General features: G+C 41.6%; 1 protein-coding gene and 1 long non-coding RNA gene across 2 annotated transcripts in view; both read right to left on the bottom strand.

The window, feature by feature from the left end:
- Positions 1-233: 233 nt before the first annotated feature.
- On the bottom strand, positions 234-9,677 carry LOC128482863 (uncharacterized). The gene is made up of 2 exons (XR_008351023.1): positions 9,622-9,677; positions 234-1,002 (listed from the first exon to the last, which is right to left on the bottom strand). It is a non-coding gene; the product is annotated as an uncharacterized LOC128482863 (long non-coding RNA).
- Positions 9,678-13,881: 4,204 nt separating this feature from the next.
- The window catches only part of ANAPC1 (anaphase promoting complex subunit 1), a 34,077-nt gene continuing 21,418 nt past the window's right edge, over positions 13,882-26,540 (bottom strand). Inside the window, exons 35-48 of the mRNA XM_053458818.1 lie at positions 26,441-26,517; positions 25,978-26,068; positions 25,835-25,885; positions 25,077-25,270; positions 23,947-24,033; positions 23,275-23,392; positions 22,922-22,999; positions 22,210-22,277; positions 21,370-21,508; positions 20,409-20,495; positions 19,848-19,943; positions 18,291-18,489; positions 17,318-17,452; positions 13,882-14,653 (exon numbers count right to left, since the gene is read on the bottom strand). Of these exons, the coding sequence (XP_053314793.1) occupies positions 14,538-14,653; positions 17,318-17,452; positions 18,291-18,489; positions 19,848-19,943; positions 20,409-20,495; positions 21,370-21,508; positions 22,210-22,277; positions 22,922-22,999; positions 23,275-23,392; positions 23,947-24,033; positions 25,077-25,270; positions 25,835-25,885; positions 25,978-26,068; positions 26,441-26,517 (1,536 nt within the window). The 3' untranslated portion in view covers positions 13,882-14,537. The remainder of the gene's footprint in view (positions 14,654-17,317; positions 17,453-18,290; positions 18,490-19,847; positions 19,944-20,408; positions 20,496-21,369; positions 21,509-22,209; positions 22,278-22,921; positions 23,000-23,274; positions 23,393-23,946; positions 24,034-25,076; positions 25,271-25,834; positions 25,886-25,977; positions 26,069-26,440; positions 26,518-26,540) is intronic.

The raw sequence follows: 26,540 nt of genomic DNA, 5'->3' as shown, positions 1-26,540 counted from the left end.
ATACATCTGATGTATCGTTTCCTTGCAAGTAAATGACCAACTTCGCTAACAGTATGAATTATTGCCAAGTGTACAAAATTAAATCATGGATGTGCAAAGTTCAAATCATAATTGTAGGGCCACACTTAAGGGTTAAGTTTAGAAGGGTAATATATTCATTTTGATGCAGACAGAAGATACTGGAATTTCTTCAGAGGAGTCATATTTGCATAAATAGTTCAACAAATCATGTAAAGTGATACATTTTTATTTTGTTTTTAGTATACCAAAAATGTATATACAAATGTAATTTTCATTACAGCTCAACAATCCTATATCTAGAACAGTATAAATAGCCAAAAAGACAAAAGCCAGTATACGGCTCAAGGCTAAGACAAGAATCTCTCAACCCTGTGTTATTTGATAGTAGACCGGGGGAGGGCCATAAAAAAAACAACCTGGTTATTGCTTTCCAGAAGGTTTCTTCCAAAAGACGTGAAACTACAGAGCAGTGGCAACATTAATTCAAAATCAACCAAAGCCACCGACGAGGACCGTGCCCGTGCATGCTAGAGGATGGAGAAAACGACAAACACAGCATTGAACACATGTAACATCCAAGTCCGGATTCTTCCTTTCTTCACTTCTCGTCCAAATGTCCCAGCCACCTTCACATGCGCAACAGATGTCAATCCTGTTTTAAATATTTGTGCATCTTTATGACTGTTTGTTCCCTCTTCCTGGTAATTCTGTGTTAATTTATAGATTCTAAATGTATTTTGTAATGTGAACCACAACGGCATCGACAGTGAAAAAATTCCCGACAAGGCTGTACAGATTATAATTTCCACAACATGTTTTGGACTTCTGATTTGTCTGTTGCACATTGCCAAATGATCCTAGTTGGTTACTGGGCCATGGATTGGGAATTTCCAAGTAGTAATGGTGCCAGTCTTAGCAATGCCCTCACTGGCAACTTCATGTCTTTGAATTTCAGCAGCAGATCAGAAAAACATTGACTTCCTAGTAGGAGAACAAACAAAACAAGTGTTTTACAATAAAATGTATATATATTTCTTATCTCGATCTTGGTCTATACATACATTTGTAGAATCACCACTCTTGAAGGCTCAGGGGAAAGAAAAATGTGTTGCTTTCTGACTTGTGATTTATAGATCGCAATCTTATCAAGGAACACATTTCAACTACCTCCACAGAAGACAGATAAAAGCCATACTGCTTGGGTTTTGATATAAGCAATGCTTTTGGTTAAGTTTCCATTATTTAACCTACTTTCTTGAAATACCTCTTGGAAAGCAAGGAGGGCAATCTTTACCATTAAACAGTAATATTTAAACCGCTGGACAGAATACAGAAGTAATTCCTCGGCTATCATTAGGTAAGCATTGGTCGGATGATACCCAGTAAGAAAACACATGCAGTAATGAGCATTTATTCGGAGGACCCCAATACAAAATCTTAAAGTCCCCCAAGCTTTCCAGTTTTTCTAAGATGTTTTAAATTCATATGTGGATCAGTCCTCAAATGCTGGAAGTGTTTTAGTGTTTTAGTATATATACTGATAGATAATGGATTCATACAAATTCTTAGCAACTGGACCAAAATAATACCCAATATATACCTCAGGCAGTGGCGACTCTAGAAACAATATTTATAGGGGGGGGCACACAAGATACCACAGGCAAACTGGGGGGCATTCATAATTTCCAAAAGTAATGTGCTATGGAATTATACTTTTGTTATTGGGCTAAAATAATACAATTGAGTGCGACTAATCCTTGAAATAAATATTTTCCTGTTCATCCGTGGCAGCACACAATGGGTTAACGTTTCCTCGTTCCCTTGGAATAGAAGATACACTCAAGCAATAGCACAGAGACAAGTAATAATTGATTAATTAATTAATTGGTGGTCCCTCCCACACATACCCTATAAAACCCGTTACCTAACAACAGACACCTGTATTTTTTCTCTTCTAGGAACAGAAGAAGAGACAGAGACAGGTAGCCTCTATACTGGGCGTTTGCTTAGTCCCTGGGGCAGGAGAGTGTTTATGCAGCTGTAAACCGGGAGTTTTCCTGGTCCCTCAGCCAGCTCACCACCCGGTTCCTATAACAGAGTGTTTATGCGGCCGTAAACCGGGAGTTTTTCTGGTCCCTCAGCCAGCTCACCACAGAGTGATTATCGGGTGTGCCAAGGATCCCTTCTCCTGTTCAGGAGGATGTCCAGTCCCGGGGGAAAAGGAAGAGAAAGTCCAGGCATACTGCCTGTTTGAATTGCTCCCAGCCCTTGCCTGAATCCTGGGCTCAGGAAAAATTCTTTTGTAGCCTATGCTATTGAAAAAGTGACATCTGGTTATAGAAGAGGTGATTTACATAAAAGATTACAAAATAGAGAAGCTTTTTGGCAGTTTACTCTTGATACCTGTATACCAATGGGACTTAACATTAGACAGGAATTATTGTTACATTATGATTAAGATTTATTTGATACAATTTTGTCTTGGTCAAATCAGGTATTTTTATTCAAAAATTATTTAAGATCATTATTTAAGTGGTAAACATTACCTACAATTGCATGTTTTCTGCCTTATTCTACTGTATTTGTAATGAGTAGTACATTTCTTTTTCTTTCATTTTTGTTAAATATATGTATTGGAAATATTGTGATATATATACATATATTTATTCCTTGTTTTTCATTCATTTTATTTTCCATCACATATATACATGTTTATGCACCTCCCTGTGATATTAAAACACTGTGAGCAGGTTAAAACACACAATATGCATGTAATAGCCTTATTGACATATATACATATTATTTGTGGATCAATAATGTTTATATATTTGCTGTAGGTTGTGTTGCCGTGCTCACACTGTTTACATTAGTCTTTTTCATCTTATTGCATTTAATTGTTTTGTAATTGGATTTTAATTGCACATGTGTTGATGACGAGTAATCTCACCACTCCCCTTTTTTTGCCTTACTTAAGGGAAACAAATTCAGTGGTGAGTTATCTGTGATAAAGAGCGGGGTGCCGCTTGAAACGCGTCAGATTTGGGGTTTCCTGTGCACTAGATGCACTTAGGTGCGAACTATGCTTTTTAATCATTAAGTAAAATAAAGCTGGAAGTTTTTTTTCAAGTGCTGGATCGATCCCTTTGTTTTTTTTTGTGCTCAGGATAAATGTGCAGGATGCATGTCTATGGAACAACCATCCCAGATGGAGCCTGGGATGTTCTTAGACTGGTTTAAAGAGCAACTGACTAGCACTTTCCAAGAAGTGGTATCCTCCATGACAGGGAAGAAGAAATACAAGAGACGTGTCTAACAAGCCTGTTAGAGAACAGCTATTTTATTTTCCCCGTAACAAAGGTAAAGAGTTTCCTGCGCACCACTTAATCTCTGATTGGTGTGAAAAGGATTGGGAGAAACCCGAGAAAAGAACAGATCCGGGGGCAAAGTTCAAGTCCATCTATAAATTGAATTCAGAGGCATGTTCACACTGGGAGAACCCAGCGAAAGTGGGTATTGCAGCAGCTAAACTGGCTAAAAAGTCTTTTTTTCCCTCTGACGAGTCATGCATGCTTCCAGACCCAATGGAGAGGAAGGCAGACTCACTATGCAAGAAAACCTATGTGGCAGCAGCATCCTCTGCCAAGGTGGATGAAGCCTCTATACCAGTGGCCAGGGCACTCCGTATATGGCTAACCCATCTTGCCCAGGACGTGGAAGAGGGGGTGCCAAGACAAGAAATCATGAGTAATATCTCTATTATGAAGACCGCTGCTGATTTTCTTTGTGATGCCCCCTTAAATTTTCATCTAGGTCCGTGGCCCTGGCCAACGCGAAAAGGAGATCCCTTTGGATCAAACAGTGGGAAGGAGACATTCCATCAAAGAACAACTTTGTGTCTCTTCCTTTTCATCCCTCATCTTTATTTGGACCACAGCTCAAAGACATATTAAAGTCTCTAAGTGAAGAGAAGGGTACATCTTTCCCGCAATCTCGAAAGAAACCAACTTTCAAGCCTTTCAGGGGAAGATTTCGGAGATCACCCAGAAGGCAGTATCCCTTTCGTCAGTCAGACAGGAAAAGGCAGACCAAGGGAAGACAAGTTCAAGGGGGTGCTTCCAGAAAGAAACAGTTCACCCCTAAAACCTCGGATCAATGACGCCAGGCCACCAGTGGGTGCCGGACTGCAGAGTTTTATTGCGATTTGGTCTCAAACATCCTCAGATGCCTGGGTCACGACCACAATAAGAAGAGGATATTCTATGGAATTAAGAAAAAAACCTCCAGACAGGTTTCTAATCAGCCGAACCGCCAATCCTGTTATTCCGCATCTCATCAATCAGTTTGTGCTGAAAAACGCATTGGAGGAAGTACCATATCACGAGAGAGGCAAAGGTCACTATTCACCCGTATTCGCTGTTCCAAAGTCAGGAGGGGATTGGAGGCTGGTCATCGACCTGTCATACCTCAACCAGTTTTTTGTCAAAAAGACGTTCCGGATGGAATCTATCCAATCGGCAGTTCTCAGCATCCAGCAAGGAGACTACCTAGCCTCCATGGACTTACAGGAGGCATACCTCCATGTTCCAGTACTGAGAAGCCATCGGAGATTCCTTCGCCTGGCAGTCAGAGATCATCAGCGAATTCGTCACCTTACATCGGCTCCGAGGATTTTCACGAAGATAGCGGTGATCCTGTCAGCGGCCCTCAGAGTTCAGGGGGTACACGTGACCCCATACCTCGACAACTGGCTGATAAAAGCCCCAACGAAGCAAACACTAGATCTCCATTTGCAGCTTACTATTCAGGTTCTGCAGGATCACGGTTTTCTAATAAATTACAAGAAATCGCAACTTCTTCCCACAACAAAGATAACTTACCTAGGCTTTGTCATAAATTCTCAGTCTATGAGACTTCTTCTCTCCAGCGAAAGAAGCACGAATATCAGTCTGTGAACCACCTTATATCCCTCAACAAATGTACTATCAGAGAGGCAATGAGAGTCCTCGGCCTGCTCACATCAGCACTGGAAGCAGTACCATGGGGAAGAGCGCACATCAGGTCGCTACAAGATCATATCCTAGGATCATGGAACAGGGAGCAGGACACCCTGGATGGCATGATGGTAATCCCTGTCCATCTGAAGAAGGATCTCGGATGGTGGTTGACACCAGAAAGATTTCTAAGCGGCAGGTCTCTCGCTTCCTCCCAACCCATAGTCCTGACTACCGATGCCTCGGCGAAAGGCTGGGGAGCCCACACTATGGAAGCCTGGGTCCAACAGAAATGGAAACCGGCGGAAGCAAGACTCTCATCCAACTTGAGAGAGTTGAAAGCTGTTTCATTTCAAAGACCTTCTCTTTCACAGGGCAGTCCAGACGGACAATTTACCGGCAGCATACTACATAAACAAACAAGGCGGAACAAGGAGCAGGTCGCTGCAGAAAGAGCGTGCCCAGATCATGGAGTGGGCAGAAATCATTCTTCTCTCCCTCTCAGCTGTCCACATCAAGGGGTCGTTGAACGTGGCAGCAGACTGGTTAAGCAGAAATACCATGCCCCCAGGCGAGTTTCCTCCCTTATAACATCCAGATGGGGCACGCCAGAGCTAGACGCGATGGCCACTTGCCAGAACTCGAAGCTGTCCCGCTTCTGCTCACTATCGAGGAAAGACAGTCCGACCTTCATAGACGGTCTATCAATCAACTGGAATCTAGTCTTCATTTATGTATTCCCTCCTATCCCTCTCATTCCAAAGGTACTGAAGAAGATTCAGACCGAGAACGCCAGAGCAATCGCTATTCTCCCATACTGGCCCCGTCGGGCATGGTTTCAGCTCGCATTGACGCTTTCGAGCGGGGTGTTGTGGAAGCTGCCGATCTCCAAGGATCTGATTCTTCAATCAGGGATGTTCCACCCAGACCTGAACAGACTGCAATTGACGGCATGGTACATGAGAGGTCAGCATTAATTGATCAAGGTCTTTCTAATGAAGTCGTTGACACTCTGCTAGAGTCCAGGAAACCAGCCACGAGGAGAGTGTATTCTAGTGTTTGGAAACTATACTCAGATTGGTGTACGAGAAAAGAATTGTCTCCTACAGCTATACCTACTCTGCTGCAGTTTCTTCAAGAGGGCTTTGACAAAGGATTAAAGCTGAACACATTGAAGGTCCAGGTGACGGCAATTAATGCACAACTGAATTGAGCATTTGTTGGCTCCCCCCTGGTTTCTAGGTTCTTTAAGGCGGTTAACAAGTTGAGGCCATCATATCATGACCCCATCCCTACCTGGGATCTTCCTCTAGTGCTTAGAAAGCTCTGCGATCAACCTTTTGAACCGATGGACTCGGCCTCTCTAAAGTTCATTTCGTTTAAAACCATTTTCTTAGTTGCCATCACATCGGCTAGACGAGTCAGTGAACTCCAGGCGTTATCTAGCAGGGAACCTTATCTAAGGTTACTCCCAGAGGCAGTGATTCTAAGAACAATGCCGGGATTTCTGCCTAAAGTTCCGTCAGTCGAGAATCTTAATCAGGAGATCATACTTCCAGTACTACCTTCTCAAGAAGACAATTTACACCTTCATGTACCATCTTTGCATTTAATCATTCACACAAATCATTAACACATTCATTACTACAGTCTCACAAATCATTCAAGTAATTTATCCTCACATGAATTCATTAATTGTCATACGCATTCACACAATTCATCCACACATTTATTCATTCATTCTCATACGCATTCACACTACCCCCTCTCTTCATCTTATCTGCCCCTTTTCACTATGTTCCCCCTTTTCACTATGTAACCCCCTTCCCCACTTCTCAATATGCACCGCCTCTATCTATCCCCTCTCCCCCTTTCTCACTATCTAACCCCCCTCTGCCCCTTCTCACTGCACACCCCTCTGTCACCCTACTTACCTTGTTGCAGGAGCAAGCAGCAACTGCGACCGCGCCTGTGGCAGGGCAGGATTGACTTAGGGGCTGATGGAGCTGTAGCTCCAGGCCCCCACCTTAAAATAGGCCCAGTCAGGACCGGACTGACTGGTCCTATATGGCCGCATTAACGCAGAGCCCCTTAAGCCCGCCGCAACTACCCCCTCCTAAATATCTACCCTTTCCCTCTTTGCAGTTCACTTACCTTTCAGGAGTCCTGCGGTGGGGGTGCAAGGCCTCTGCCTCCCAGCTCTGCCACTGTATGGAACAGTATAGAGTGATTGGAGTTATGATGTACTTTTAGAGCATAATTAGATCATGAAAAAGACATTGGAAATGGTACAGCATAACACCCATCACTCTCAAGCACTTACCAATCCACACACATATACCAATCCACACACATATACCAATCCACACACATATACCAATCCACACACATATACCAATCCACACACATATGCCAATCCACACACATATGCCAATCCACACATATATGCCAATCCACACATATATGCCAATCCACACATATATACCAATCCACACATATATACCAATCCACGCACACCAATCCACACATATACCAATCCACACATATACCAATCCACACATATACCAATCCACATACATACCAATCCACACATATATACCAATCCACACATATATACCAATCCGCACATATACACCAGTCCACACATATACACCAGTCCACACATATACACCAGTCCACACATATATACTAATCCACACATATACCAATCCACTCTCACTTAATGCTTTCCTACCTTTCCTTTCTTCTTTCAGCTTCTTTTCCTCTTCTTCAGTTCTTCTGTCTTCTCTGTCTTCTTCCGGGTCAGAGGGCACGGACAGCGGTGGGCGCGGCTTCAGTGCTGTGCGCCGGGATCTGACAACAAACCCCGGCGCACAGCAGCTGTTGCCGCGCGGATCAAAAGGGAGCGGTATCGGAGGTCTTTAACAGACCTCCGGCTCCCTTGAGTGATTTTAAGCCGGATTGAACCCGGCTTAAAATCACTCAAGGGAACCGGAGGTCTGTTAAAGACCTCCGATACCACTCCCTTGCGAGCCTGCTCCTCCAGCGGCGGACATTACTGTCCGTGTCTGGAGGGGTGCCGGGTGCCGCAAGTTGGTACCCCCTGATGAGCGGCACCCGGTGCGGACCGCCGCCGCCCCCTGGAGTATGGCGTCCTGTGTGGTCGCACACCCCGAAGGTCGGCCCTGCCCTAAGGGGTCGGGAAGCCCCCACCAGGGCCGGCCTTAGGGGTCTGCGGCCGCACAGGGTTTAAATTAAAACATCGGGGGTTTTTTTTCCAACTTTATTTAACATGCTCCGTGTTAAATAAAGTTAAAAAAAAACTTTATTTAACATGGAGGATGTTAAATAAAGTTAAAAAAAAACCCTGATGTTTTAATTTAAACTCTGTGCGGCTGCAGACCCCTAAGGCCGGCCCTGGTGGGGACTTTCCGGACCCTTAGAGTGGCGGACCCGGTCGCAGTTGCGGCGGGCTTAAGGGGCAGGTGCCCCTTATGCCCTGCGTTAATGCGGCCGTAGGTAGGGTAGGGGCCTGGAGCTGCAGCTCCATCAGCCCCTAAGTCAATGCGGCCCTGCCGTGGCCCGGCCCACCGGGCAAATGCCCGGTGTGCCTGATGGCCAGTCCGGGCCTGCTAACAGCAATCAAAGTCCCATCATGCCTAGGTTCCAGCACTTACACATCCATTCTCATCACACACACACTCATTCATTCATATACTCATTCATTCACAGATTAATTCCCTCAATCACGCATACTCATTCAAACACCCTCCCCACCCCCTTACCTGCACTGCAGCTCCTCGATGCCGCTCACAGACTTCAGCAGAGGGCGCGGCCTCCCTTTGCGTTCTCTGGTACTGCACAGAGGAAGCAGGACTGGAGCAGTCATGTGATGTCACGTGAACTCTGCTAGGTTCCGCTTCCTCTATGCAGTACAGAAGACCCTCCCACAGGTAAGTAGCAGGGCTCGAGGTGCAGCCCACGTAAGATCGGTTGCCCTGGCTGCCTTATTACTTTCTACCCCCTCTCCCTCCCTTATCACTTTCTAACCCCTCTCCCTACTCACTATCTACCCTCCCCCTTTGTAGTTCTCTCACCTTTAGGTCCAGCGACGGGAGCACGAGGCTTCTGATGTCATATTTCGGCGCTCAGCATGAAATGCCGGCACGGTGTCGGAGGTAGAGGCCTCGTGGAGGAGAATGGGGGGCGCCGAGCGGTTGCTAGGCGCCCCTCTCTCCTCCACATAAAAATAAATAAATAAAAAGGACGGGATTTAAAGTCGCATTGCGACTTTATTCCAAATTCGGCAGGGAGGCAACAGGGGGGGCAAGGATTAACCTAGGGGGGGGGCAATTGCCCCCCCTTGCCCCCCTGTAGCGACGCCACTGACCTCAGGCATACGTGTTCTTGGGATATAGGTGGAGCATTGAGTTGCTGTAAGATTTAAATTCTACCAGGAGACCTTTGCCAGGATACGATCTTCATAACAAAGTTAAGTGCTGAAGGCTTGTCTTTAAAATCAAACAGCTGATCTACAAGACCTCATCCAGGATATGAAGAACAGTTTTGTTTAATGTATAATGCAGTAACAGAATGATTTCTGCCTCACCTTCGATTCCTGCTCCTGAAAAGTCCTCTGGTGCTGGGATGGAGTGATAGACCAGGAAACATGCAAGCATATTTTGCTGAGATTCCTCGATTGGCTGGCCAGCTAATGCAATGCCACATCTCCACCAACTGTTAAGAAGCAGATGTATTACACACTTGTCACTTGGGTTATTCAGGAAAAACGGTCCACTAGCCCAATAGGGTAATCAGCGGTGTTTATTTACTAAAATGTGAGCCTGTAGGAAGGGTTTGCAGGAGAATAGCAGTTTTACCTCTGACCTCGCTATACATTATAAAGGTCCAAGCTTAGTGAATGTCATGTAAGAATAGCTTTTGTTTGTCCTGCATAAATCTGTGGGGTCTCTTCATCCAGCAAACTATACGTGAAGGACCAGCTCATTCCTTTCTTCCAGAAGATCTTTTATAACACATTGTGAAGTTACTTTTAGTGATTATGCCGCAATCTGATTTTTCTTTTCACTTCACCCTACATGGCTGCTCTATTAATAAATCCAACTTCCTACAGATGCTCTGCAACATGTATACTGAAATTAACGGGGGTAGCTCACTGAACATGGATTTGCTGCCGCTACTCCCATACATTTTTTTATGGGAGTGCCATAAAAGCACACATAAGGAGCGTAATTATGTAAACTATCAGTAGAGGGGAGAAGGAAATTTAGACAAACGTAACTTTCATATGCAATAAATGGCAATAATGGAAAATGGACTCATTTTAGCTCAATGTATACCTCAGGCATATGTGTTCTTGGGATATAGATGGAGCATTTTTCATTAAGCATTGAGTTGCTGTAGGATTTAAATGTAATCTCACAGATGTAACCGGGAATTATGAAGGGGCAGTTGATCCCTTCTACCAGGAGACCTTTACCAGGATACAATCTTCATAATAAAGTTAAGTGCTGAAGGCTTGTCTTTAAAATCAAACAGCTGATCTACAAGACCTCATCCAGGATATGAAGAAGAGTTTTGTTTAATGTATAATGCAGTAACAGAATGATTTCTGCCTCAGGGTTATTCATTCATTATATATTCATTCTACAGTGAGAAATATTACTCAAAAGGGAAAATGAAAAGCCCAAGAGTTACATTGTTACATATATGTAGTTACACAGGCTGAAAAAAGACACTCATCCATCTAGTTCAGCCTTTCCCACATCTGTTAATTGCTGTTGATCCCTCCTGTGTTCCAATGGTACAGGAGCTAATCCTGTTAGCACAGGTAGAAATGGACTTGTTTCCATGAAAACAGCTAAGTGACCCCAAACATTTGATTGATATATACTGTGTATACACTAAATAAGAAGGAGGGAAATGGTCAAAAGACACAGAAAAATGCTCTGGTTCTATATTGTAAAAATGTCCTGGTCATTAAGGGGTTAACACAGACAATGTAACCCTTCTGTTGTGAGAATACATAGGTGCCAACACTGTTTTTAAAAATATTTAATATTTAATGTAAATATTTAATTTACTGTTTGGCTAGCACAATGTGTCAGTGGGAATTGATGCTCTACAAAACAATGTCACTTTGTCATTTTTGCAACAACAGACACACTTTAAAGCAAAATAATATCCATCATTGCACGATGTTTTTAAACAAAATCCTTAACTGCCATCTCAATCACATGAACACTCACTAGCAGTTTAGAGGTTAAACTTTCTCAGTCATGGCTGCTCTATGACATCAGAAACATGAGGAGAGTCATAGCAGGGATCCAAGAGTTCCGTGTGCACATTTTTCTTCACAGTGTAGAGGTGAATAGAGGCGAATAACGTAATTAGAGAGATTACAGAAAGCTGCAGCCATGCCCCTTTGGGCAACATGCAGTATTTGCATGGACTATTTGGATAATAGTTGTGACGTGGCAGCGATTTGTTGCGGGCACACTTTCCATCAGAAGTGCATCATGCAGTGGTTTTGCAATAGCCCCAAAGTATCGTGCCCACGGTGCAGAAAGGAGCTGAAAAGCAGCAAATGTTTTCTTGAAAAATTATATTTTGATGTGGGAGAGCAGGATGGTCCTACTCTTGACCCAGAATCTTTAAAGAGGGAAGTCGACCAACTGACTTCCCAACTGCAGGAACAACAGCAGCGAATTGAACAACAGCAGATGGAATTGAAAGCAAACATGGAGGAGCTTGAGAGATATAGAAAGGAGATTCAATCTGGAAAGAATATAGAGACGCTGCTGGAATCGCAGACAGTGGAGGTACAGATGGTGGTGACACAAATAGGGACAGGACCGGAAGCATTTTTAGATCTAGCTTCGTATAGCCTAGCTATAACGAAAGATTACAACGATTTGAAAGAGGATCACAAGGCCGCTGTGGAGATGATAGAAAATTTAAAATCAGAATTAAACATCTCGAATGAGAGGGCTCAGAGCGCTGTAGTAGAATTTGAAAAGCTACGAGAAGAGCAGAATACCACCTGGAATACTCTTATTACTGTCCAAAAAGAGCTGGTTGTCAACAGGAATGAAGTTAAACATGCAGAGAAAGATATTGTGAGCGCAGTAAAGGATGCAGAGCCGTTGCAGGAACCATTTATCTCCCCGCCACCATCAGAAGGAGCCATAAATTTCCATTTGTATAATAACCTCGCTGAAGACATCTTGCGTAAAACAGTTAGCCCACCAACAACAACCAAGGCCGCTACTAGACCTGAACAATCTGAGAGGCTTCTCTTCTTTAGACTGCGGCAACCAAAGCTTGGCTCCCCTGGTTAGAGGGAATAATAACAAGCTTGAGAACATCTATTCTAGTGAAAGAACTAAATCTCTTGTGGATTTTTTTGGATATTTAGATGATTTAGAATTAGTAATAAATAAATAGTTAAATGTATAATCGTCTTCTGTGTGAGTTGCTTTAGTATATAGTGATGGGGTTATGCATTACCGCCATATCTGTTCAGTAAATGGTATTTATTTCAACGTAATTTATTTATTTATAAGTTAATTGTTTATTTTTTCCAGTTGACATACATCTTACAAATTTGTGGACAAAATAATCTATTCTTACCAACATTATTTTTTTTGTGGGTGTCTTTACATTTTTAAGTGTCAGGGGCAGTGGAGGCTCCTCCATAGGAACACATTGAACCCCCAAGCACAAAAGGAAAAGAAAAATAGCAAAATTCATCAAAGATCCATTTTAATCCAATTTAGATTAAAATGGATTCTTGATTAATTTTGCCATTTTTTTTTTCCTTTTGCGCTTTGGGGTTTATGTGCCATGAAGCCTCCTGTCCCCTGATGTTACGGTTAATGGAGTCTTTAGGGTTATTTTGGGGAAATGTATTTTAAGCTGTACATGACGTCGTAAATGTACACTTCATGTTCAAAATGTATATATTGTGAACCGCCATTGGAATTACCCACCAGCCGCCACTGGGTGGGAAACCACTTTAATCTTTCACTAGACACACATAGCGTTTATTATGCATGTTCAAGATGTCACTGGGTACAGATCTCATTTTTCTCCATTCGTTTAATTTTTTTTGTCGTCATACAAAGTTATGGGGGCAAATTAACCCCAAAACCTGATCTCATTGTGTGCTTTTGTTGTCAGCTGGTCAGGTGATTTAGAGACTTGTTTGGATAAGAGATCCTAAGAAGTGAAATTGCCTGTCTAATAGTGTTACATACCCGATCATTTACTATTAGTAAAGGCAGAGCCGGCCTTAAGTGTTCTGGCGCCCTGTGCGGACTACTCCTCTGGCGCCCCCCATCCCAAAATCATTTACACATATTCATTAATGCAGTCTCACAAATCATTCAAGCAATTCAACCACACATTAATTAATTCATTCATTCTCGTACGCATTCACACTACCCCCTCTCCCCATCTTTTACAAATGTGGCTTTAATGTTGTTATAAACCCTCTTACATTTTCGCACCTAATTTATTAATGTTTCATACACACTTCCAATACATTACCACTAGATTTTACTTACCTTTATTGTGTAACCTTTGGTCACCCTATAATGGTGTAGAAAAATGATATACATCTGATGTATCGTTTCCTTGCAAGTAAATGACCAACTTCGCTAACAGTATGAATTATTGCCAAGTGTACAAAATTAAATCATGGATGTGCAAAGTTCAAATCATAATTGTAGGGCCACACTTAAGGGTTAAGTTTAGAAGGGTAATATATTCATTTTGATGCAGACAGAAGATACTGGAATTTCTTCAGAGGAGTCATATTTGCATAAATAGTTCAACAAATCATGTAAAGTGATACATTTTTATTTTGTTTTTAGTATACCAAAAATGTATATACAAATGTAATTTTCATTACAGCTCAACAATCCTATATCTAGAACAGTATAAATAGCCAAAAAGACAAAAGCCAGTATACGGCTCAAGGCTAAGTCAAGAATCTCTTAACCCTGTGTTATTTGATAGTAGACCGGGGGAGGGCCATAAAAAAAACAACAACCTGGTTATTGCTTTCCAGAAGGTTTCTTCCAAAAGACGTGAAACTACAGAGCAGTGGCAACATTAATTCAAAATCAACCAAAGCCACCGACGAGGACCGTGCCCGTGCATGCTAGAGGATGGAGAAAAGGACAAACACAGCATTGAACACATGTAACATCCAAGTCCGGATTCTTCCTTTCTTCACTTCTCATCCAAATGTCCCAGCCACCTTCACATGCGCAACAGATGTCAATCCTGTTTTAAATATTTGTGCATCTTTATGACTGTTTGTTCCCTCTTCCTGGTAATTCTATGTTAATTTATAGGTTCTAAATGTATTTTGTAATGTGAACCACAACGGCATCGACAGTGAAAAAATTCCGGACAAGGCTGTACAGATTATAATTTCCACAACATGTTTTGGACTTCTGATTTGTCTGTTGCACATTGCCAAATGATCCTAGTTGGTTACAGGGCCATGGATTGGGAATTTCCAAGTAGTAAAGGTGCCAGTCTTAGCAATGCCCTCACTGGCAACTTCATGTCTTTGAATTTCAGCAGCAGATCAGAAAAACATTGACTTCCTAGTAGGAGAACAAACAAAACAAGTGTTATATAATAAAATGTATATATATTTCTTATCTCGATCTTGGTCTATACATACATTTGCAGAATCACCACTCTTGAAGGCTCAGGTGAAAGAAAAATGTGTTGCTTTCTGACTTGTGATTTATAGATCACAATCTTATCAAGGAACACATTTCAACTACCTCCACAGAAGACAGATAAAAGCCATACTGCTTGGGTTTTGATATAAGCAATGCTTTTGGTTAAGTTTCCATTATTTAACCTACTTTCTTGAAATACCTCTTGGAAAGCAAGGAGGGCAATCTTTACCATTAAACAGTAATATTTAAACCGCTGGACAGAATACAGAAGTAATTCCTCGGCTATCATTAGGTAAGCATTGGTCGGATGATACCCAGTAAGAAAACACATGCAGTAATCAGCATTTATTCTGAGGACCCCAATACAAAATCTTAAAGTCCCCCAGCTTTCCAGTTTTTCTAAGATGTTTTAAATTCATATGTGGATCAGTCCTCAAATGCTGGAAGTGTTTTAGTGTTTTAGTATATATACTGATAGATAATGGATTCATACAAATTCTTAGCAACTGGACCAAAATAATACCCAATATATACCTCAGGCAGTGGCGACTCTAGAAACAATATTTATAGGGGGGGGCACACAAGATACCACAGGCAAACTGGGGGGGCATTCATAATTTCCAAAAGTAATGTGCTATGGAATTATACTTTTGTTATTGGGCTAAAATAATACAATTGAGTCCGACTAATCCTTGAAATAAATATTATAACACAATAAATAACTTTTCCACTAAATGATTTCAGGCCCTTGAACGTTTTGTCCCCTGAAGTCACTACAACTTCAGGAGGGCATTTTATCTCTGGATAAATATAAATTAAATAATTCCTACTGTAAGTTAAGTGCCAGGAAACCAAACACACACACCAACACAGGCTCTGTCACACCGACACCCAGACATACACAACAGGACAGGCTCTGCCACACAGACACCCACACACATCAGGACATGCTCTGCCACACCCACATCCAAACACACACACACACACACACACACACACACCAGGACAGGCTCTGACACACTGACACCCAAACACACACCCTAGGACAGGCTCTGCCACACTGATAACCGAACAGACACACCAGGACAGGCTCTGCCACACCAACACCCAAACACACACCAGGACAGGCTCTGCCACACCAACACCTATACACACACACCGAGGACAGGCTCTGCTACACTGATAACCAAAAACACACAAACAGCAGGACACAATCTACGTCACAGACGTCTACATCAGGATGGATTTTTCACATTGCATTGTCGTTTATACCCCCCTTAGTGTTTTTGCCCCTTGTGTATTGATGCCCCTGCTGCCCATATATATTAATATTAGCCCCAGTTGCCGATAGCAGGTATAGATCAACACATTAACACACAAACCAAGCTTTGCACGTATAGATCAACTGAAATTCACGTGTGATCTCAGCACTGAAGGTATATAGATATGGATCTACAGAATAACGCAAAAACCCAGCTTTGCAGGTAAAAATCAATTGGAATTCACATATAAAAACACGTCATTAAAAGGTATATTTAAAACAAGGGGGGCAGCTAGCTAGGTTTCAGCATGTACTGGCTGACTTGGCATGATAGGAGTGTGATTGCTAACAGCAATCAAAGTCCCATCATGCCTAGGTTCCAGCACTTACACATCCATTCTCATCACACACACACTCATTCATTCATATACTCATTCATTCACAGATTAATTCCCTCAATCACACATACTCATTCAAACACCCTCCCCACCCCCTTACCTGCACTGCAACTCCTCGATGCCGCTCACAGACTTCAACAGAGGGCACGGCCTTCCCTTTGCGTTCTCTGGTACTGCACAGAGGAAGCAGGACTGGAGCAGTCATGTGATGTCACGTGAACTCTGCTAGGTTCCGCTTCCTCTATGCAGTACAGAAGACCATCCCACAGGTAAGTAGCAGGGCTCGAGGTGCGGCCCGCGTACGATCGGTTGCCCTGGCTGCCTTATTACTTTCTACCCCCTCTCCCTCCCTTATCACTTTCTAACCCCTCTCCCTACTCACTATCTACCCTCCCCCTTTGTAGTTCTCTCACCTTTAGGTCCAGCGACGGGAGCACGAGGCTTCTGATGTCATATTTCGGCGCTCAGCATGAAATGCCGGCACCGCGTCGGAGGTAGAGGCCTCGTGGAGGAGAATGGGGGGCGCCGAGCGGTTGCTAGGCGCCCCTCTCTCCTCCACATAAAAATAAAAAAATAAATAAAAAGGACGGGATTTAATTATTCCAAATTCGGCAGGGAGGCAACAGGGGGTCAAGGATTAACCTGGGGGGGGCAATTGCCCCCCCTTGCCCCCCTGTAGCTACGCCACTGACCTCATACATGTTCTTGGGATATAGGTGGAGCATTTTTCACTAAGCATTGAGTTGCTGTAAGATTTAAATTCTACCAGGAGACCTTTGCCAGGATACGATCTTCATAACAAAGTTAAGTGCTGAAGGCTTGTCTTTAAAATCAAACAGCTGATCTACAAGACCTCATCCAGGATATGAAGAACTGTTTTGTTTAATGTATAATGCAGTAACAGAATGATTTCTGCCTCACCTTCGATTCCTGCTCCTGAAAGGTCCTCTGGTGCTGGGATGGAGTGATAGACCAGGAAACACGCAAGCATATTTTGCTGAGATTCCTCGATTGGCTGGCCAGCTAAATACGAGTGCAATGCCACATCTCCACCAACTGTTAAGAAGCAGATGTATTACACACTTGTCACTTGGGTTATTCAGGAAAAACAGTCCACTAGCCCAATAGGGTAATCAGCGGTGTTTATTTACTAAAATGTGAGCCTGTAGGAAGGGTTTGCAGGAGAATAGCAGTTTTACCTCTGACCTCGCTATACATTATAAAGGTCCAAGCTTAGTGAATGTCATGTAAGAATAGCTTTTGTTTGTCCTGCATAAATCTGTGGGGCCTCTTCATCCAGCAAACTATACATGAAGGACCAGCTCATTCCTTTCTTCCAGAAGATCTTTTATAACACATTGTGAAGTTACTTTTAGTGATTATGCCACAATCTGATTTTTCTTTTCACTTCACCCTACATGGCTGCTCTATTAATAAATCCAACGTCCTACAGATGCTCTGCAACATGTATACTGAAATTAATGGGAGTAGCTCACTGAACATGGATTTGCTGCCGCTACTCCCATACATTTTTTAATGGGAGTGCCATAAAAGCACACATAAGGAGCGTAATTATGTAAACTATCAGTAGAGGGGAGAAGGAAATTTAGACGTAACTTTCGCATGCAGTAAATCAAATGGCAATAATGTTAAATGGACTCATTTGGGCTCAATGTAATTCCTCTGGGATTTGGAGCCTGCAGCCCTGACTAAAGAATCTCTGAATCCTGAATTCTCATTGAGGACAATGTGAGTTCATCTTTGCAGGCCTTTAAAGGGGGGGGGGGGTATTTAAAACATTTAGTTGAAAAACCCTTACGTATTGTTCAGTCCTAACACCTTATACAGATAAAACAAATTGGGGTATTTGGGCCACGCTACGTGTTCAGATTACCTTGTAGCCACTCGTCTAAAGTCTTATCTATGGTGCATTTCATAACTGGAAGAAATTCAGAGTTCATAAAAAGTCCACGGTTCGCATTCTTTTTCATACGTTCCTGGAGGTTCAGAGAGCTAAAGAATTCCAGAACCAACTTTATCTGCCACAACTCAAATGTCTCGGTCATCTCCCTCCTTTCCAACCTTCTCACAGCCTAAGAAAGAAGCAAGACAAAACAAGTATCAGATGTATGGTGTCAACATGGCCAGTGTCAAGATGGGGTTTATGTAAAGGCAAGCAGATATCCAGACATCCTTGACCAGTAAGTCTCAAGTCTTAAGCGTGTGAATTGATATTATACGTTAAATGAGGTGCACTCAGGAAGTTTGGGTTAAGACAATGTGGCCATTAAGAATGGTGGATTAAAAATATGTAACCGGACCACCCCATTACAAAACAAGTAAAATAAATCCTCTTATTATTAAATAGGGATATATCAGTCCATCTTGCCAATATAAATCCGCTGCTCAGGTAAAGCTTATTTTTCATGGTTGTTCCATCAACACTTTAAAGAAGCGTTTCACCTTCAATGACAACAACCCATCAGTTCCTGTTTGTATTAAATAACAATTAAGTATCATTGGCAAAACATGTGAATAAGGCATCTGACAGGTCTCATTAATTCTGGGATAGATTTGGGCATTTAGCCATACTAGGAATGAAGATTATCATGCGGCTATAAAAGCGTTACGTTCAGCAGAGGAAGAAGAACAGCCCTGTTAAAATGATGTGTGGTTCTCTGCAGGCTATTGTATGTAGGGATTAAATTGTATACATGAAGAACACACACATTTTCCCTTGAGCTGTCATGCGATTAGAAGACGCTTTCAGCTCTCACGTGCGATAAACACTAATGAACCTTCTACCAGAAGTAACAGACTTAGCAGACAGGTGATCTGCAAAATGAACATGCAGCCTCATCTGGTTAAAGCACAGTGTTTTATTTGCCTAATATTCCCCATTTCCTAACAAACTAAACCCTGTCGACTGGTGAGATCAGCGATCTCCCTCGTCAGCCCCACGTTGAGCAGCAGCAGTGCGCTGGGGAGCCCGATTGCCCAATAAAGAGATCTGCCCTCACTTTTGGGAGGCAGAGGGGCAACCACCCCCTCCTCCCCTGGACTCACATGCATTACTTGGAGGTGAGATGATAGAAATGAAGCGCGATTCAAATAAGGAGAAATGTTAGGACTAAAGGACAATAAACCATGGAGTAGAACGTTTTACTTTACTGAGACGCTGTAGGAGGTAGATAAGCTGTCCTTTTTTACCTATTTGCCTTTTATCATCATGTGCAAACATAATGGCAGATGGCAGTCAACTATACGCTTTTCCGTTTCACAGGGTAAAGGGCAACAGAATGATCAGCACCAGCGAGAGAAAACGCACTGTATTCATTTTCAATGGATCACTTATGCTAACAGGCACTCTTGTTGCTGCAACTTTTTATATCCCTTAATTACCAGTTTAAGGGGTGACGGAAATCTCTGTATTGTGACAGAACACCCTTACCTGGTCCATGGCAATATATGCAGGGAGCATCTCTGGGTTTTCCTGAGTTACGCACTCATACAGAATGGAAGAGAAGAGATCCAACATCTCTTGTTTCTAAAAGCAGATGATTTAAGGTTTTCAAAAAAGGAACTGACACATTTTAGTATAACTCACTTATTACAACAACTTACAGCTTATACTTTTTGCTATCCCAATTAGTTTATATTTATTTTTCATCGGGGGAATATTTTTTTAACTTTTACTTAACTGCTCTCAGCAACTTAACAGTAAAGGGGAGATAACTTAATGGGGAGGAATAATAATACACAATTCTCACAAAAGGAAGTTATGGCAGCCGCTCCTGCAGGAAACACACAAAAGGTGGGTATAAATTAGGAAATAGGAAGTGAAAACACTAGGAAAACTATGTTTGATCTGGCCTGCTCTACGTCATACTAAACTATAATATAGACTCAATACACAAAAGGAGAACCCAAAACATACTTGTAATACTCAAGTGCTGTTATATAAGCAGCATATAATAACAAGGCAATATATCATTCTGATTACATATATTACCTGACCCATATCGGTTGTCGGTTTGCAGAAGAATTCCGCAAAGGAGAGCAGTGCTGGATCCGATGTGAAAGCAGAAATAGCCTCTGGCTAAAGCAAGGAAATGCATATTTACAAGAAGAATGCCACATAATTTTTTTTTAATATCATTTTATCATATACAACCAAATATTTCATTTAGACTTTGGCTCTAGCTCCAGAAGTCTGCAAGCTATCCATTCATCAGGTTTTAAAGGAGTGCGGGAGAACTGGCACTGTTTATACATCTGTGACCGTTTGAGAAAATAGTTTTTTGGTCAAATCTGAAGACAGAGAAATATGCATAAAATGTCACGATTTTTCCAGACCTCAAAGGTTTTCCCTCAGACGGAACAATAAACTACGGCAAACAGAAGCCCATGGGGTAAACTTTTTCAATGACGACTGCAGTATAAAGGCTCTAGAACGGCCCGCATTACATGGATTAAGGTGCGATGCTCATAGTCACACAACAGGACTCCACGAACCAGGTGCGGCACTAGGCGACTTATCAGGCCCCGTATTTAGCACAGTAATAAATTGAATTCATAAAATAAAAGAACATAAAGAGATTTAACCATATTGCACTATGCAACCCCCAAATGTCTTTAAAAAAGACTAGGACAGTAGCAGAGACCCCAAGGAGAAAACAAGTATATTTTAGGGTGTTTTCTTTTATGTATTAAAAAGCCCTACTGAAAACAATCTAAATCTGTGCCAATACATCACATGGGCAATGACTAAGTTAATTAGTAGTTTGAGGACAACTGCAGTGGAAGGCATGAAAAAACCTAGATCCTTAGTTATAGTTTTAAGTGAAGTGTCACTGAATGCCTGTGGAAGAGAATGCTATGTTTTGTGGCATATTACATAAAACATTCTGATATGCACTAAATCCAGATTTCCAAGTTTAATCCTATGCCCGGCAGGGAGTGAAATCGGTTACCTTAAAGGTTCGAGCCTCTGAATTTCTGTGAGTCACGGTCTGAGCCAGCAGGCTTTTCCAACCCAAAGGGTCCTCCTTGTAGGAGAGCTGTCCTGCTCGAAGCTTCACGTAAAGAACACCATCCTTCGAGAGGATTGATCTTAAAGAAATTGATCTTATTTATTTATTTTAATAACACGGTCATATTAAGCAACAAACATATCTCAGCTCACATAATAAAAATGTTACTTGACAAGAAAAATGTTGTGTTAATTACAGTATGGTGTATAGTTGCAGCTTCCAGGTGCACCCACACACAATGCACCAAGCCTGTAACGCAATCCATCATAGGAATATGTATTACTACTTTATATAGTATTGGATTTAGTTCCTTCCTACCGCCTTTATGTGGCCTTCTATATGTTTGGAATGTGTATTCATTGCATCAGTCGCTTGATGTATTATAACATACTCTCCACAATATAAACATTAGTACATAATAGGAGCTTACATATTGGTTACTAGAACTTAAGCTTACAGAGCATACATTGACACTTAAGTCACAAACAAGAGTGAGAAAACATTACAGATCCTTAATCCCCCCCCCTCTGTTATATGGCCCATGCACTAAACATTGTAAAACAGGTTCGCATGATAAACAGTATAGCCGATTCTAGAAATTCCTTTAGTGCAAGATATGGCATTATAATGCTCTATACCCAAATCCCAAGCACTGTTTAAGGTTTGGAGCAGAAGACCTGATGTACCCGCAGATAGTCTGTTATCACGTAGCTTTTTTAGATTTGATATTTGGGAGCAGTGCAATAATCACTTGCAATTATTAGGAAATTCACGACTTACTTGAGTTGCTGGGTTCCTTTGTGTAAATCGATCATTATTTCCCAGTATCGTGGACCTTTGACTTTAATCTAGTTGTGCAAAAAGGAGGCAAGACAGTTAAGACATGAGAGCTACTGATTTAGCTAACAAGATAAAACATCTTGAATGCTTTTGCTGAATAACACTAGGGGAACATTACTCAACTACGGCCTGCTGCAAAAGGCCTATTTTATTAGAGCACTAACATAAATGGGAAGCTACGCCTGGTACCTCTATATCATAAGGAGGCAAATACAGGTTTCATTTTATTTATTTTTTTTTTAAACATTTATACATTTCCCCTTTGAAACGTTTTTGAAAAAGAGGGCTGTTGAAATTTCAGTTAACTTTCTTAAAGATGATATAAACAAGTATTTTTGGAATTGTAACATGTAACCAAATACTTGGTTCTTCATCTTCCAAGTAGACTACACAATTTAAGATTGGATGAATCCCCAAACACTGCATGATAATCCACAACCAAACAATAAAATATTCAAGGCTAAGCTCATTAATGGACCATGCAAATGTTTAGGTATACTTGGGCTGATGTGGCCTGGGTGGCACGGTGTTAGGTGCTGCTGGGATGTACGGGGATGTATAGGGTCCAGCTTGGCTCAGCTCTGCAGAGTGACACTTTATAAAGTCACCAACACGAAATGGATACACTGGACTAGTCCGTAAATCCCTGTACCTGTTTCAGCAGATGGAGCTCTGGGAGTAAGGTAGGCGCCATTAGCTCTTCTGTAGTTTCTTCATACCACTGGGTTCCCTGTAATTGTAGACCAAAAGAGCTTAAGTTGAGGATACATTTTTTGATTTACTGTTCCCAAATCAGACAGGCATGGTTTTCTTGCTTGATGATCGGCTCAACTCAGCAATATAAGAATGCATTAGCAGAAAAAGTATGTTTATCGGAAATCCAGTTATCATTGTAGAAAAAACAAACAAACTTGGGAGCAGGAGAAGAAATATTCCAAGCCTCACGTATGCCAGTGGAGACATTCAATGTACGCGTTTCTGGTGATTTGCATATAGCATTCATACCTTGTACGTAACGTCCAAAAGCACATAACAGGGCATGTTTGTATCCACATCAACAGGCACCAGCAGTCTGGGCTCTGCAGCTAGCACATACAGGTGACGCAGAGCCTGCAAGTGATACCTATATATGATATGAGAGGATGATAGGTAAACATGTGGGTTAATAAATGCGAATGTTTAATATTAGACACAGATAAACCGTTTTGGTCTGCATCCTATACACAGGAGATGCTTTATCACTTCCTTAATTAGATGGATGATTAGATAATCATAAAAATGATTTGTTGCTACAAGGCGCAGTGGGACCCATCCATGCTTGCTCAACTTAGCCTTAAAATGGGTATGATTGCATTTACATTTCAAAAGTCCTAATATGTACCAGGATCATTACACTGCCATACTTCTCACCCCCCCACACACTGTAGTTACAAAAAGCAAGCATGCGGCTCTTCAACAGGCTATGGTTGGTGATTAACTTTTCTCCATTATTTTTTGTTCCCTGTGCATTGCGGCACAAACCACAATGAAGGCCCGTACAGAAAGCACTAACCTGGAATCAGATGCATGGTGTCAAAGAAAAAGCAATGCTATTTCTCTATTGTGTCAACAAGAGGTAAAAGCTACAGGGAGCAATATCACCCCACCGTAATAATGTCACCAGACAGAGGCGCGTACCTATTATCTGTGCTGTGAACAGGGAAGTGCGGGTAAAGAGCACATAGCAGGGCAGCTATTGAAGAATTTGAAGTGCTCAGAGTATAACTGCAAAACAAACAAAACCAGCCTTAACAGCAAATCGGGAAAAAACAGGCAAAGACACTCAGATGAACACACAATCAGCGATTAAAGAATGTGATCTGTGCACACCTCGAATTCTTTAAATGTTAAACATCTCTTATTTCTCAGACTCCCTCTTGGTTACATAACAGATGACTGATTATAAGACAAGGTCGTACTTTCAGATTATTTTTATCAAGCCAATAAGGTACTTGGGGGGGTATTCATCTTATAATCAAGCAAATACGGTATGTAAGTAATGTATAGTGAATGCTTTAACTTAAATCCTCACAATTATTTATCTTAATGTTTCACGCTCACCTACCTATGAGCCTCCAGGAGATTGGAACACTGCAACAATTATGTCACATGTAACGTAGTGTGCAACATAATGTAAATGCAACCCATTTTTTATAACATGAAGCTTTGTGTATGGGGTTTTTGGTATAACCCCTGGATAAGACTGCCCTATTTAGTCCAAAGTCCGGCTGGGAAAAGCTATGCTAGAGAACTGTGGATCAAATTGGTACATCGAGAGACCAAGAAACCCACACAGAAGTTCAGGTAGGTTTTTCAACTCACTGCATCACTCCCCCCCCCCAAAGCGCAAATTCCGGGTACCCCTACGGTCACCATGAGATGGTGGGAGTTTCCCTTTAAAGGGTCAAAGTTTGTTTGCCTATTCAGAACATGTTTATGACTTAGTTAAAAAGAAATTCTGTTATCTACTCACATTCTTCAACGACCATTTCATTTTGGAGTGTACAGTCCAGTACAAACACACAAGGTCAGAAAAGCACTCAAAGCACTCAACATTAAGCATCTGATAGGGTCTAGTAAGGACGCTGAGCCCGCTTTCATAATAACTAGAAAATAGTAATTCCACACAAAATTGGTATAGCTACGAGTGATGACACAATAATGCCATTGTATTTATAGAAGCCCGGGCAGTCCCTATACACTGCGGGCAAAATAATTCAGCAAATACCGAGACAGCAAAAGACAAAACTGCCGTAATTCTGGCTTACCGCCCGCCACCCAAGAACAGGAGTCCCAGTGCCATGTGATGTGCCAGATGGAAGCCGTAGTTCATTTCACCGCCGGTTTTCTTGTGCATGAACCTACACAGCTGGAGTACGGTTAGATTCCCCGAGCCGGCCATTACCATAGATAAGGATAAGAGCACCACGCTGAGGCAAGTCTCCAGGTTATAATGACCTGTCTTAAAGAGCAATAAGGATGAAAAGGCCATGTGTTATCTGACAGCTTGGCAAGCATATAACAACTTTTAAAGCCAACAAAATCCTGGAACAGTAAGAATTGGTTTCATTAACCTATTCTATGACAAATGTGTCAATGAACTTCAAAGTATACCCATCCTATAGCTTAAAGCACACTGCCCAGATATCTGTTTGGAGGATATAGGTAAACCATCACACATTTCATCTACACAGCACAGGTATAAAACATGCCACAAAAGATGTATAGAAAGTGGCCAGGTGCATGTGTGGAAGCATTGTAGACAATTGAAGAATTTCCAAATATACCCTGAACAGTTCAAAAACGTTTTATTTCCTAAAATGTTATTTTTAATCACGGCATTAGAATACACTACATTACATGTCAATGTGTTACGAGTTGCCCATTTGATCTCCATGAAACACTCTTGGATACAATATTAAAACAATACTAACAGTAGTAAGCTAGTCCTGCTCAGAAGAGTCAATAATTGAAAAATCTTCAGCTAATTAAAAAGGCAGAACATAAGAAAACAAAATACACTTACTATGCCAGCAGCTTGGCCAGACAAACATTCAAAATCTTTTGCAAATTTACACTGAGGGGGGAAAAGGGAAGATTAAAACAAATGAGTAAAGCCAATGAACACAGTGTTAGCTCTGCTGTTCTTATTACAAGTTTATGTCTTACCAAGCAGTTGAAAGCAGCCTGGTTCGCAGAGCCAGCAAATCGAAAACCCAAAGCCAGGCAGGCTCCAGCAATAATGTAAACATGAGCTTGTCTGAAAAATAACAGATCAAACTATAATTGTGGCATCAGATATTACTCACTTGGACCACCAAGTCAAAAACTTTAGTTACTTACTGTGTTGTATGTAAAAATGCTATATACATTGTGCTTGGTGAGGTTATTCTTGTAATATTTATCAATTATTAACTTGATTCACCAATAATTGTTACTGGTTTAACAGCCTATATAACAAACTTTAAATATATGAAAATAAAAAGATGTTTGGGAAAAAACAAACCTGTCTCCTACATTTTTTTGGGTTGGCTTCCAGATCTAAACCAAATTTGTCAACCCCTGATCTATAGATTCTAAATCACGGTTCTATATAAAAGAAAAGAAAATAGAGAATTGTGATGCATCTTACGCAAGTGTTTCCAGGTTTAAATCCTCTGATGTGGGCTGTTCTGCACCATTGAGTGATATGCTGTTGTCTGTAATTATCTATAAAACAGAAACATGGAATA

The sequence above is a fragment of the Spea bombifrons genome, chromosome 3 (assembly GCF_027358695.1).
Source record: "Spea bombifrons isolate aSpeBom1 chromosome 3, aSpeBom1.2.pri, whole genome shotgun sequence".
Classification (NCBI taxonomy): Eukaryota; Metazoa; Chordata; class Amphibia; order Anura; family Pelobatidae; genus Spea; species Spea bombifrons.
This window is presented reverse-complemented; position numbering and strand designations above follow the sequence as displayed.